General features: G+C 37.5%; 1 protein-coding gene across 3 annotated transcripts in view; it reads left to right on the plus strand.

Annotated features, from left to right (window-relative positions):
* ASB5 (ankyrin repeat and SOCS box containing 5) overlaps nucleotides 1-13,839 on the plus strand; it is a 28,705-nt gene that overhangs the window by 5,278 nt on the left and 9,588 nt on the right. Inside the window, exon 1 of one of the 3 annotated variants that reach the window (XM_040556201.1) lies at nucleotides 9,324-9,696. The exons of the other annotated variants lie outside the window; for them this stretch is intronic. Within the exon in view, the coding sequence (XP_040412135.1) occupies nucleotides 9,582-9,696 (115 nt within the window). The 5' untranslated portion in view covers nucleotides 9,324-9,581. Of the gene's footprint in view, nucleotides 1-9,323; nucleotides 9,697-13,839 lie in introns of those variants that run through there. 3 annotated transcript variants of the gene reach the window in all.

Raw genomic sequence — 13,839 nt, forward strand, 5'->3', positions numbered from 1 at the left:
ATAAAATTAAATACTGAATATCTACCTGATTACCGATCCTGTTATGTGTTTTTTATTAAGCAACAGAGAAGTCTCAGCAGGAAACCTGCCCACAAAACAAAAAAATAGCCTACCATTGCCTAATTGAAGTTTATAGTATCTTAAGAGTAGCTCCCATTAGAGGAAATGTTAGTTTTCATTTTCTAGTTTTAACTTTATTATGTTACTCTTAAAATCCTGCTAATACTCGTATTTTCAGTTTGCTTGCAACATTACAAAATTACTTTTTGCTGTTATAAAGGCTGGCTAGGATAGAGTGTTACAATTTTGAAGAAGAAAAGAGCCTTTGGAAATGTGCTACTAGCCACAGGCATTATTCCATATTTAGCAAATTGAGTTCTTGAGTTAAAATAAGCCATGCTTTTTACAAAGATTTAATAATTGAGGACATTTTAGGTACTGAGCACTAGTACTTTATGGAACTCATTTTATCATACTGAAGGTGTATGGGTCAATACAGGATTTGAGGCCTAGGAACCACATGTTTCTTGGCTGACTGCCTTAGTTTTGTGACTTTTTCTTTGTTGAACACAAGGAGACAGCTTTACCTGTATCATCTGCCTGTTGTAGTTTTGTTGCTAGATAGAAGTGAAACAGATCACGTTTTCTTCCTTCAGATTTCAGAAATATCTTCTCTCTTGTTTTCTCTGCAGTCTACTGTGTTAAATTTATCATTTAGATCTCACATGTATGTGAACAGCTGGATTGGGACAATGCCCATAATTAATTTTAAATTATTATATGGTTTATGTGGCATTGAAATATAAGAGCTAGATCAGTGTCCAGCATCAGATAAGACCAGAAATGTGTGTATAAAATCTCTACTAATTATAAATTACACAGTTTGTTTATGAAGATGAAGTCTGAGTAAAACTTCTCTTCTGTACATCTAAAAGGCACCTTGAGAGGTGATTTGGACCCTCTAGTACCAAATATACACGGGTTGCCTGGTAAATATTTGTTTAACCTGTTTCTAAAATGCTCAGTAATAGTGATTTCTGCAGTGTCCTTATGCAACTGATGCCAATTTTTACTATTCTCATCACTAGAATGCTTCCCACTTAACCTGAGATCTACGTAAATCTTATATAATAAATGCTTTTATCAGTTTTTCTTCAACTATGAAATTTAAAGACTACTAGCATGCATGTTCCCACCTCTGTAGTTTTTGTCTTTTCTAGAACAAAGGAAAAAGGATTTCACTTGGTCTGTTCTCTTAAGTCTTGTTTTCTAGACCTGGAATTACTGTAGTTGCCTCGTTTGGACTTGTGCCAGTGCATATGCAGTTCACAGACATCTTTATTCATGTCTAATTCCTCATGTTAAACGGAGTGCTCCAGCTGACACTTTATGAGTGCACCCAGTGGAACTATCGGTTGTACAAAAGTGGGACACTCATGTCATGTGCCGTATATGTGATACCCTATGTAATACCTCCTGTGGTGATGCTTTTTTTTTCCCAACAGTATAGTATTATGGATTGTAGCCAACTATAAACCACATGTTAAAACAGTGTCACTGTATTATGCATTTGCTTCTTCCCCTTTAAGTATAATACTTTATACTTGCCTTCAGGTAACTTCACGCAATTTCTCCATTTTACTCAAATCTATTTTTAACTGTTTCCCTCTGAACAGTTGCAGCACCTGCAGTTCAGTGTCATCCACAGATCTTAGAAAAAATAAACATAATAGTCTATCATCAGTATTTTCAGTATTAAAACACTGAATAGCACCAAATGCAGGACAGAACTATGCAGTCCTTTACATTTGTTTAAAGTGGATTAAACACTGTGTCTTAATAAACTATCAAAATGTATTTTTTTTTTTTGCCTCTGGTGAACTCAGTGGTATTATTAGCATAAAAGACTTAAATGAAAAAGGCATCCATTCTATTGTAAAGGTCCAATTTACTGGATTATTTTACTGTATCAGTTACTTTGGCACTGATCTTGTAAACACTTACTCATATACACATACTTGCCCCATTGAATTGAAAGGGACTGATTAGTTATTTAGAGCTAAGTGCTTTGCAATCAGGCACTTATAGCTGTGCTATAAATAGATTATGATACCTAGCTTTTCTGTCTATCTAGCTTTTCTGTTTACCTAGCTTTTGTGTTAAAGTGAACGTGTATTTATTAATTATTCTAGAAAAATAATTTTATTAATTTATTTTATGGAAGATGTCATAGCACATGTATGTTTATTCAGTTTTAAAGTTCTGTGCCCTATAAACTGACCTACAGAAATGAACTTACTTGCAGATTAATTTGGGGTATAATTAGCTCCTTAATAGGCTATCTGCAGTGACAGTGACTTGCACAGTAAGATTAATTCTCTTGCAGTATTTCCAGATCTGTGAAGAGTTAATAACTCAGGCTTTTGTACATCTGTTGCTTGACAGAAACCCAAAGATCAAAGCAACCTTTAGGCTCTTCCTACTATACCATCCAGCTGGTCATACCATGAAAGTACTCTATATATACAAGTGCTGAGTTAGAGATTGAGCTGACTTTTATAGTTCCTTTGCTTTAGGATGAGGTAGTAGGCTGTGGTTTAAAAGTACATGCATCAAATCTTCAGACATAACTAATTGTTAGATGTTTTGGGGACCGTAAGACATAAACTCTACTGGGAAATACTGCTGAAAGTTTGGCTTATATGGAAGAATCCATAACATGATTAATATAGATAATATAATAGAAGTTGGAGTTATAATTCCCATTCATAAACCTGTGTAAGGCAAAATATTCTGTTTTCATAGAATCACCGAATGGTTTGGGTTGGAAGGGACCTTAAAGATCTTCTACTTCCAATCCCCTGCCATGGGCAGCGACACCTCCCACTAGATCAGGTTGCCCAAAGTCCCATCCAGCCTGGCCTTGAACACTTCCAGGGATAGGGCATCCACAGCTTCTCTGGGCACCCTGTGCCAGTGCCTCACTACCGTCTGAGTAAAGAATTTCTTCCAAATATCTAAACAAAACTTACCCTCTTTTAGTTTAAAGCCACTGTCCCTTGTCCCATCAGTCCACTCCCTGACAAAGAGTCCCTCCCCAGCTTTCCTGTAGGCCCCCTTTAGGTACTGAAAGGCCGCACTAAGGTCTCCCCAGAGCCTTCTCTTCTCTAGGCTGAAATTAATTTTATCAAAATTAAAACTGATACTCAGTAGCTGTCAAAGTGCTTTTCTGCAAGCATAAAGTATTCGGAGGAACTTTCTTTTAAAATAATAACTTGGCAGAAGTTAATGTAAGCAACAAACAACTAAACATACTTACACAGGTATGTGGGGTCTGTACAGAAGTTAAGTACTTCTGACAAAATGAAATTTAATTTTAATTATGTCAACTCAGCAAAAATCTTCATAGACTATCACTTTATGCATAACTATACTATTTTTAAGTTGTATTTGAAAGTTACTTGAAAGCAGAATTTGTGGTGTTTGAGTACAGTTTCTCAAAGCTAATTATACTATTTTTGTAGAACTGTAGAGGTGAATATGCCCTTGTTTCTTATAGGTTAAAAAAATAAAAGTCTACTCCTGATACTCTTGAATGAACATGGCAAGTTCTAAGCTACCCTTCTCTGCTTTATCTGCCATGGCTATGCATGGTAGAAATGCCCACTACATTAGTTATTCCTTGTTATCCAAAATTAAGCCAATGGCTAGGATTATGCCATTTAAGACTGGAGTCCCCATCTCCTTTCAGGATTATGAGACTGGTAAATAGTATTAAGTCTGCTGTACCCTGCTTTTTCTTGTACGCTGAGCACTGCTTGGGCAGACCCAAGAAACCAGGTCACTAAATACAACTTGGAAATTGGAAATAATGCTATGTTACACTGTTAGAGATCCACTATTTGGAAAGCTTGATTTTTGACCTGTAGCAAATGATTAGAGAAGATTTTTCCTATTATTCTACTCTAACAAGTTGCAATTGATAATGTCACTCAGCAACAGTTGTTAGGTAGGGAAGATAGGCACGAGGCATTTTCTCAACTTGCATTCCACAGAGATCACAGTTCTATTAATAAAAGCTGTATAAGACCTCTAATAGCTTCCTGGATACAATAGAGATTCATTTAGTAATGATAGGAATATTGTATGGCATACCTATTCACCATAGCACTCAGTGTAAGGCGCCACATTTAGCATTTGTTTTTCATATGCAGCACGTAAGCTAATGGTGTAAGAATGCTTAAGATAGTGAGAATGTTCTTTTTGAAAAGTTCAGAAGGGAGTTTTTTTGATGGAGCTTGTCATCCCCTCTTACATGCGGAATAACTTTGCCTAGTATGACAAATAACGGCCAAGGAAGAGTCATACTTAAGAATAAATCTCAAGATTCTAGACACTTGCTTAGAGTGGAGCAAATCACACCAACATCTACAAGATACCAGAACCGTTCTCCCCTGAAGAACATAATTTTGACACCTTAAAGGCATTTTGGTGAAGGCTATGTGATGCAACTAGACTGGCATGGAAATTCATGCAACCAGAGCTCTGAGCTGTCTGTAGCAGCAAAAACCAAGCACAACTGTTGGCAAGCATTGGCTCTTTCCCCACCTTAAAGAAAATCTCTGAGGCTACAGAAGATTCCAGTGAATGTATCTGCTGGGGCCTGTTTGCATGCTTGCTTCCCTAAAGGGAAGTGAGCTATCCTATCATGTAGATTCCTTTGTGTTTTATTTTATTCCTGTTTGTATTTGTACATTAGGACCTCCTTGGGAAGACCATCACCGAAGGCTGTATATTACAATCAGTATCATTCGTGTGTGCTTCCTTGATACGTGTCTTTTCTGAAGGTGAACTTTAACTTGTCACCATCACAGATCCTATTTGCATGCTTGATTTGTGTACTCTGAGTTCACATGGAAATTCCCTTCATCAATTGATTTATTTTTCTGGGTGAGATGAATAATAAGCTTTCAAACCACAAACAAGTACAAACGAAACTGTTTGAACTCCGATGTAGCTTAAAACAGGCACAGGTTTTAAAGGTGCACAGCAGTAAGATGAAAATATAATCCTGGAGCAAATGATAGAAGAATCTACCTGCAAGGCCTTACAGGCAACTATTCAAAAAACAAAGCCATGAGGAAGCTCCTGAACTGGGTTAGGGCAAGCTCAAATGCACCACCTGTATTTGGTCTTTTTTTACAGCAGCAGCAAGGCATAGGCACCATGGGGATACCAAAATAGCATAGCTCCCTGAAGGTGATGTTCCTTCCCGCACCCATAGACTTGTTATGGCCAGAGTTCTGCTATTCACACTCTTCTCTTGTAGGAGATGTTCTCAAACATTTGCAATGCAAGCAAGCAGTGAGTGAACTTCTGCCAGGGTTGGATGATGATGGCTTTGGGGGAATGCATTACGTGCCTAAGTACTGAGCTCTGTTCGTGACTGCAGCAATGCTGCCTGGCTGGTCATAAATCCATTATGGCATGCTCCATCTGTTGCACTAGAGGATGTTACTTTTCGCTATGTCTAGTCTTTCTGTCAATAGACCTCATCTCTCTCTTTATGGCTCTCACGGTAGTTGCCTGAAGATTCACTCTGGGGTGCGCTGTACCATTCCCATGTGGACTACTGGTCTCATGCCTTGGCTCTTTATGCTCTCTGTCAATATCCGAAGCCCGGGTTTGTTTTGGATTTCCAACTAACAGAGAGTTATAATACTGTAAAATGGAGTCTGTAGTAGGATTGTTGGTTTTCTTTATAGTGGCATAGAAAAATAGCATTTTGTGCTTAAATAAATAGCGACCGTTTAAATATTATCTGCTTATCTGCTGGCGTTGTCAAGATGTGGAGGACAGAGGACTGGCTGGTGACACCTGTGTAATGCCTAAGCTTCTGCTTGACTGCTAATTATATCATTGAATTGGCCATGAAATACACAAGTACATGCAATCATCTTTTTTGTTGTTGTTGTTAAGGGGGTTCCAGTCCTTTCCTGTCCTGCTGCTGCCAGTTTCTAGTCCTGTTCCAGGATATAACGTGGCAGGCTCCATGCAGTCACTGACTGATAATACTGCCCATAAAGGTGGAGTGACCAATTCTAAAAGTACAAAACAGTTTGGGAAGCTAAATGGCACATTAGTTGGCTTACTTGAGGAGGGTGGCATACAAAAAAACACCAATCTGTGACATCTGAAAATAGTGCAATTTTGTCCAATCCTTCTTAGGATAAATTGATGTTATTGGAGTTCAGACTATACTGCATTGGGCTTCATCGTGTGTTGGAAGGATTCTTTTCTTTTTTTTTTTGGTTGTTGTTTTTATTTAAGCATCTTTTAGTGTGTTATCATAGTGGCCTCTGCGTGGCCTTACGAATAGCCTTGAAAATAGAGTGAATTCCCCATGGAATTCGCCCCTGTGGAGTAAACTCAGAGCTATTTGCTGGCATAGAAATGTTTGAAACTGTACTGAATTTTATTTTAAAATAAAAATCTGGATAAAAACATTGTGAAGAAAATAGCTTTGAAGTTTCTTCTAACAGTTCGCCTATTGGGATATAAAAGCACTAATTATAAGTCAACTGCAACGTAGTGGTTTATTCAAAGCCTGTCAGTTAAATTAGGTCAGAATTCCAAACTCATCAGTAAAATCCCCCAGTTTCCGTATTTTGAAACTGTAGTGTTTGCCCCTTCCTCTTGCAGTTTTTTGGATGGTTATCTGCATTGCTCCCATGGGTACATGAATATACGAATGGACATATACATAATATGAATACTGTCCATAATTACTTGTGTACCAGGGCAGCAAAATAGTGGTCTATGATATTTTCTCCATACATGGGTTTCTACTTAGATTTCTGTTACAGGTTTTGTAACGGATTTTGGAAATGTTTGTCTTCAATAGCAAAAAAAAATAATAAAAAAATCTGAAGAACATAATCTGAGTACCAAACCTGAGTAATTTCAAGTAGTAGTAGTGGTTTTATTACTTAATGAGGTTGAGAGAGAACTGATGTTTATTTTGAAGTTGATGCACACAGTGCATGGATGGCTGACTTGAGCAAGATCACACAGCAATTCCATGTCAGGGATGGAAATGAAATACCTGGTTCTTCAGTCTTACCACACAGTTTTAAGTATATGTCCATCTTTTCTTCATATCAACATCACAGTTATATTTTTAATACATTTCTAGTTGATTTCTGATGTTGGTCTAGCTTTCACTTCAAAGGAAAAAAAAACAGTTTATTTACGTACGGTTTTGATATGGCTTTTGCCCAGAATATGAAGAGCTTTGCCCACTTTAAAGCATGAAGAAACAGCATATATTTTTATTGTGCTTCGATGTCCTTCAAAGTGTTTAAACTATGTTGGAATGGCAAGTGTCTATGGAATAGAGATACTTTTGAAGCTGGCAGATTTTTGGGGTAGTCTACCTTCATTGATAGCTTATTGCTTCTTATGCAGTTTTGTGGAGGAGAATGAGCAGGTGCTGCTGACTCTCCAGGGAGTCTTCTCTGAAGCCATGAAAGCTTTCTGTGTATGTGCTGTTTTTCTCGCTACTGCGTGGTCACACCTGTGTGGATGGTGAGAATAATAACGTGGGGGTTGGAATATCTGTGGGAAGCAAGCAGTATGACCTGCGTCCATGTTGTTTGTGGCACTCCACTCGAAGGATCCAGCTTCATTGTCAGCTGACAACTTCACCCACAAAACTCCTACAAAAACATGTAGGTCTTGTCTTCCCAGCCCACTGTCAATCCCTGCCCTGCAGTGCCAGATGCTTTGCTTGATCCTAATCCTCACCACCTTCTCCTGAAAGTGCTGGGATTCCATTCCAAATGCAAAGGAAACGTAAAACTGAGATGAGCCGCTGAGCCATGCCAAGTACAGAAATTGTCATCAGTTATTTCTCACCTGGAAAATAGTGCTGATATCTTCATGACACAGACACGTGTATACATGTTCTTAGTAAGGCTTCTGGTTGATTTGTTGTATTTTCCCATATTTACTTTCTTGAGGAGGATACGATGAGTTGACAACTAATTCTAGTATTAAGGTTATATATAATGTCCATGCCCTTTTGCAAAAGTTCTATTCCAGCTTTTACTTGCAGAGTCTGATTGCTGGATGTATAGAGGTGCTTATCTCAGTTGGTGAGACATTCTGGCTGATGCAGCTAGATAAAATCTGAGGAAAATAACTTTCTGAAAGGAGCATAACCTCTGGGAGAGCACAGTTTTGTTCTCTATTGTGATAACAGAAGCAGCCCACCTACTTCTGTTCTGTAAACAGCATAATGCTGTTCCAGTAAGACAGTTCTCATGTTCTGTAATTTCAAGGTAAAAAATTGTGACTGCTCTTTCTTCATCCCCTCACCCCACCCAACTATAAACTTGCTTCTGATTTTCTCTTAAAGAAAAACAAGAGGGATCTAGAAAATCTCATGAAATACATTTGTATTATTCCAGTATCTTAGGAATTCATTTTTGTCAAGTACCTGAAAAGAACAGTACCAGCAAAACCCAGTAATGTTAATTTCCTTCTATAAAGTTTACAGATGGCTAGTTTTTGTATTAGTAGAAAAGGTTAGTGAAGGAAGTGTTAGGGGGTGGGGAGGCAGAAGTAAAGGCAGCACAACTTGTTACTATTAGAAACAAATCACTTAGAAATCATTTAATCTTTGTTATTATCATAAAGAAATAGCATGCTGGAATTTTATTGTGGATTGCTTCTCCTCGCAGATTTCTGTTGTGCAGTATCAGTATGATACATAATAACCAAAAAAAAAAAATGCTACTAGTAGTTGGTTGTCCTTGTTTTCATTATTTTTTAAGAAATAGCAGCTTTTGCTTCTCATGACAAGACTGCAGCCTTACTTTCATAATGGGATCAGACCCATCAAGGTTAACCAGTGAAGTCTTTTTTGTAGTGAAACCATTTTTTTTTAAATTAAAGACATAGTTTCTGGTTGACATCTGTAGAATACCTTCTCCCCTACTTGAGAAAAACAAACAAATAAACAAACCAGAAGTGTTTTATAATTTCATAGCTTCTTCTGGATTCCAAAGTCTCTCTCTTAACTGCAAATTACATAGGAGTAAGGCCTGCTGCAGTAATAATTACTGTTTCTATCTCTTACTATAAGATTTGACAGTATGATAAAAACAGATTTATTTTTCCTGTTTTAGATTGCTTGTTATTCAAGAAACAAAGCACTGAATACTTATGCTTTAACAATATGTTTCTTTTTTGATGTAGTTATTGAAAAATTAACACATTCTTTCCTTTTAAATTGTGTAAACAGTTAAGACTCATGCTGTAGCTAAGCTGATTCTTTCTCTGCTTTAAAAATAGAAAATGCTAGAGCAATCCTTCCCTTCCCCCGCTACGTACCCACTAGTCCAAGCTAGTAAATGTTACTGAATGGATTTCAGTGTTGTAGCTATTCTACAGTAAGTACAAGAGCCTTTGTGAAAAAACGAAAGGAGGAAAAAAGGTAGTAGAAATCCATTTGTGGATGTTCGTCAGACCGGAATACCTGCAGCAATGACAGCCAGACTTCCCTCCAGAAACAAACAATGACAACAAGCACTGCTGTTCAGAGGAGCCACAATCTCCCCAAAAGACGCCTAGAAAGCATAGGGGAGTGTCCTGCGAAACGAAAAGCTAGCTGGGGTATTCTGACCAGCCAAGGTTAGTACAGCAGCCATTTCAGAAACTGTGTACTGAAATACACTAACCTGACCCAATTTACCATGTTCTAGGTCCAAACTGTTGTTGTTTGTTTCAGCTGTAATATAAATGTATGTTTATGTTAAAGGCACTCTGTTTTCTTGCATGGGTTAACTCAAGGGTGTTGAGGATATTTTATTTTTATTTTTTCTGTACTCTTATCAGGTGATCTAAAATACCCTTTATTGTTTATCTGTCTTATTTGTTTTATGGCAGTGTTTAAGGCTTGACTTACCCTGACTTTTGCTGTCCGGACACAAGGTAACTGGATACTGAAGGCTAATTGTTTACAACAGCAAATTAGAGAATGAAAGGAGGGGGAGGAGTAACTTTATATATAAAGAGCAGTTTATAGGTAACAGAAGCAGGAGGCAATGGAAGAACTACAAGTGACAGAATTATTGTGTCCTGAACTGAGATACTAAGGACAAAGTTATAATTCTAAGGGTTTGCAACAAAAAGTACTTATGAGATAATAAAGTTACTGTACACAGGCAGTTTGAGCAATGAAGAACAAACTGTATTATAAAAGAAGTGCTTAGGACTGCTATTGTCTGAGCCACATTTTCCTTTTTTTTTTTTTTTTTTTTTTATAAAACAAATGTGTAAAAGGGAGCTTTGAGTAATCATGAGAGTCTAACAGGACTTTTTTTTTTTAACGGTTATCATAGTCATAATTAATATTGACCACATCCTAAGGCTGTGTGAGGGGGGAAAAAAAAAGACAAAAAAATGGTATTGTTGATCATATATCAAATTTAAGTGTTTCAAAAGTGGAGATGTTAAAATACTCAAGGAAAATAAGAGTATTAAAGGGACAGGAGACAGGAAAGAGAGATTTGATAATGTTGTGCATAATTATGAATTTACCATGTAAAACATAGCTATATGTTACAGAAATACCTTTGCTAAAGTCCAATACTGACAGTTCTAGAATTAAGCAATATTCAAGAATTAAAGCAACAATTACTATAGCTTCCCAAGTAGCTGTTTGAATGCAATGGTACTGTTCACCATTTGGGCTAAGATTTCCTGATAGTAACTGTTATTTATGAACATTTCAGCTAGTTAAATCAGCAGTTCCCCCAAAAAACAACTTTGTTCATCAGACTAAAATTTTACAAATGTTTTGTCAACCAGTGTTAGCATTAGCTGCTCCTTGAGGGTTAGGGTTCCTTTGCTAATCTTAAAACATATTAGCCTCAGTTAGCCAAGTTTTGGAAAGTTCAAAATCACAGCAAAATATGGAAAGTAAATTTTTCTGAAGATTTTATCTTAATATGGTTCAGCTACTTACAGCCTCCTTGTGACCAACCAGCAGGGTGTATGTACTTACTGACTGACGCCTGAAGTACCAGGAGACTGCTGTTGCAATTGATGCTTCTGTTTGTTGCAGTTCACTTGAATAACAAGTATATCTAATACTAAATCTGAAGGAGGCACTTTTGTTCCCTCTCTGTTCCCGTCTGTGAGAGTTACTGAATCCTGATTTTGTTCTCCAGGCACCCTAGCAGAACGAAGGAAGAGGAAGTCATACAGCAATGCACGAAATATGCGGATTGGAAAATAGGCTAAAAGTGATGGGGTGGCAGGAGGCATATGTCAACGTTAAGATTTAGTAGAAGGGAAAAAAAATAGAGCCAGGTTATGAAAAGGTTTTTAGCGTACTGGCACGAGGGTCCGTAACCAGGCTATTTGAGCAAAATCTCCTGGATGTGGCAAAAATCAGCACACACTGGCCCCAGCTTTGCTGGCCAGTGAGCTACTGCCTCTATGGCTAGGAATTACACCACATGCTGCATGCAGTCTGGCAAACTGGGAAAATACAGAGACTTCTGAGCACAGCTTGGGGAAAATTGCTGGCAGTCTGGCTTAAGGCCGAGACTGGTTTTGATGAACAAAATTACTTCAGGCAGAAATGCTCCAAAGCCCCAAGTCAGCTCAGATTGCCAGTATTCCTCTTCTGTCAGCTTCTAGTTGGCAGTCCGTTGAAGAACTTGTTTTAATAACAGTCCAAGGAAACAATACTAGCCTTACAATGTCACCAGCTGCTCCACATGCTTAAGTCAAATCCGATGTGGGTCTAAAAGTATCTACTGATTTAGAGGTTAATGTGATTTTAGATCTTGGTGCTCTAGCTATGGCACACAGAGTTTGCAAGCTACTTTGGTCCAGAAAAATATCCATCCAGTTGTTGATCCTCCAAAAAGACGGAAAAAACAGACTGTGCGTGAGTAATGGGCAGGGGAGCTGTTGCTGTGCTCTCATGTGACAGGAGAAGGGGCCTGACACGTTTCTTCCTGGGTGTGCAAGGCCTGGCTTGGAGCCAGCAGCAACAACTGCTGCTGCCGCTGCCATCGTCACTATCATCGCCTTCACGTAGCATAGTGTTGCTTCTGTTAGCACCTGTCTGTCTTTTTTTTTTTTTTTTTGAGGCTTTTAATACAGTGTAGTGGCTCGCATTTCTGTTAAATTGCAACAGCAAGTGCTCAGGATTTAGGAATTGTTAGAAGCAATGTTGCTTGGGCCACAGTGATTTGATCCTCTAATGCCCGATAACAGTATTTGACAACACGTTCACCTGCTGTACTTTTCCACAAAGCTCCTACTTTCTTTGCTGTGCAAGATCGATGGTGTTCTGAGAATGCATTAGGTTTAAGTTTATATAAAGAAGAAATACACCCTCTATATTCTTGTATGTTGCAAAGGTTGGAAGGCATGTAGTCAAGGGCAGGAATCCGCAAGAAAAAAGAGCTAACTTCTTTATGCCCCATCGCTAAAAGAAAATTCTGTCCTTGTCTTTGTTGTGGCCCCTGCATGTTTTAAAAGCAGTCATCTAACCTAAGTTTGTTGGTGGATCATGGTTGTTATCTAAGCCTGAAATTTCAGAAGTTCGGTGCTCTCATAACTATAATTAAACCATGCTTTCAACGTACACTCTAATACGTAAGTACTCTGGAGAAAAAAAGAAAAAAAACCTATTATATCAGTTTTACAATTTGAGCCTTAAAATTCCATCTTTTGGTTCCTAGTTATAGGAACCAAATATAACCTAGTTATAGGAACCAAATAGTTATAGTTCCATAGTTATAAAATACTGTGAATGGATGATGCTATGAAGGTGGATTAAATAAGGGCTTTGAAGTATTTTTATGGTATTGGGAGAATACTATTAAACAGGCACTATACAATTATTAAATATTATGTTCAGGTTGCAAGATCCTACTAGATATGGAGACATAAAATAATCTGAATACTAATTCAGTGAATATAGCACCAGAATGGCAAGAATAATGTGCATTCATGTCATGTAGGTGGACAAACAGAACTGTGTGAGGAAAGAAGTTTTGTTTTGTGTGGTTTTCAGGGATAGGATATTGCTGGCTTTTGCAGTTGGAATGAAATCCCCACATTTTGAAAGTCTATGTGATGATAAGCACTGAAAAGAATATTGGTGTCAATCAACCAAGGTTTCATTTTTTTGTATGTGTATATTTACATGTTTGTGTATACATATTTATATATTGTTATAACACATAAAGTCAAATTAAAGCAATGATGATTTAAAATACTGAAATGAAATACCTAAACGCCACTTGAATGGATGGAATGACTGCGTCTAATGACTTTTACTAAAATATTTTTACTTAGTATTTTACTGCTATGATCGTTTGTGCAGGAATGGCTTACAGGTAATTGTAGGTAAATGTGGAGGAGTGCAGGTTATATGAAAATAGGAAGAAAATAACGTTAATGACAGAAATGGATCAAAATCAGAACTGCAAATCCCCATTCTTAGGGGTGGACTGATACTTTCACTGCTTAGATTAGTTATTAAAAACAGTTTAATAGCCCAAGAATTGTTAAGAACATAATAGGGAATAGTGAACTGCTAAAATACAAACCCATTCCACTGAGCAAATCAAGCAGCATTTGCAACATGTTCAGAATATCTCTGCTTCTTTCTTTTATATGAAAATAGGAAAACGACTTATAAACATTTGGCAGTGCTTCCCTTAGAAATCTATGCACTAATAATGATGTTTGAGGATACCAACTAATTGCATGAGGTTAAAAAAGGAGTTCATTTTGCAAATCTTACTC

The sequence above is a fragment of the Cygnus olor genome, chromosome 4 (genome assembly GCF_009769625.2).
Source record: "Cygnus olor isolate bCygOlo1 chromosome 4, bCygOlo1.pri.v2, whole genome shotgun sequence".
NCBI lineage: Eukaryota > Metazoa > Chordata > Aves > Anseriformes > Anatidae > Cygnus > Cygnus olor.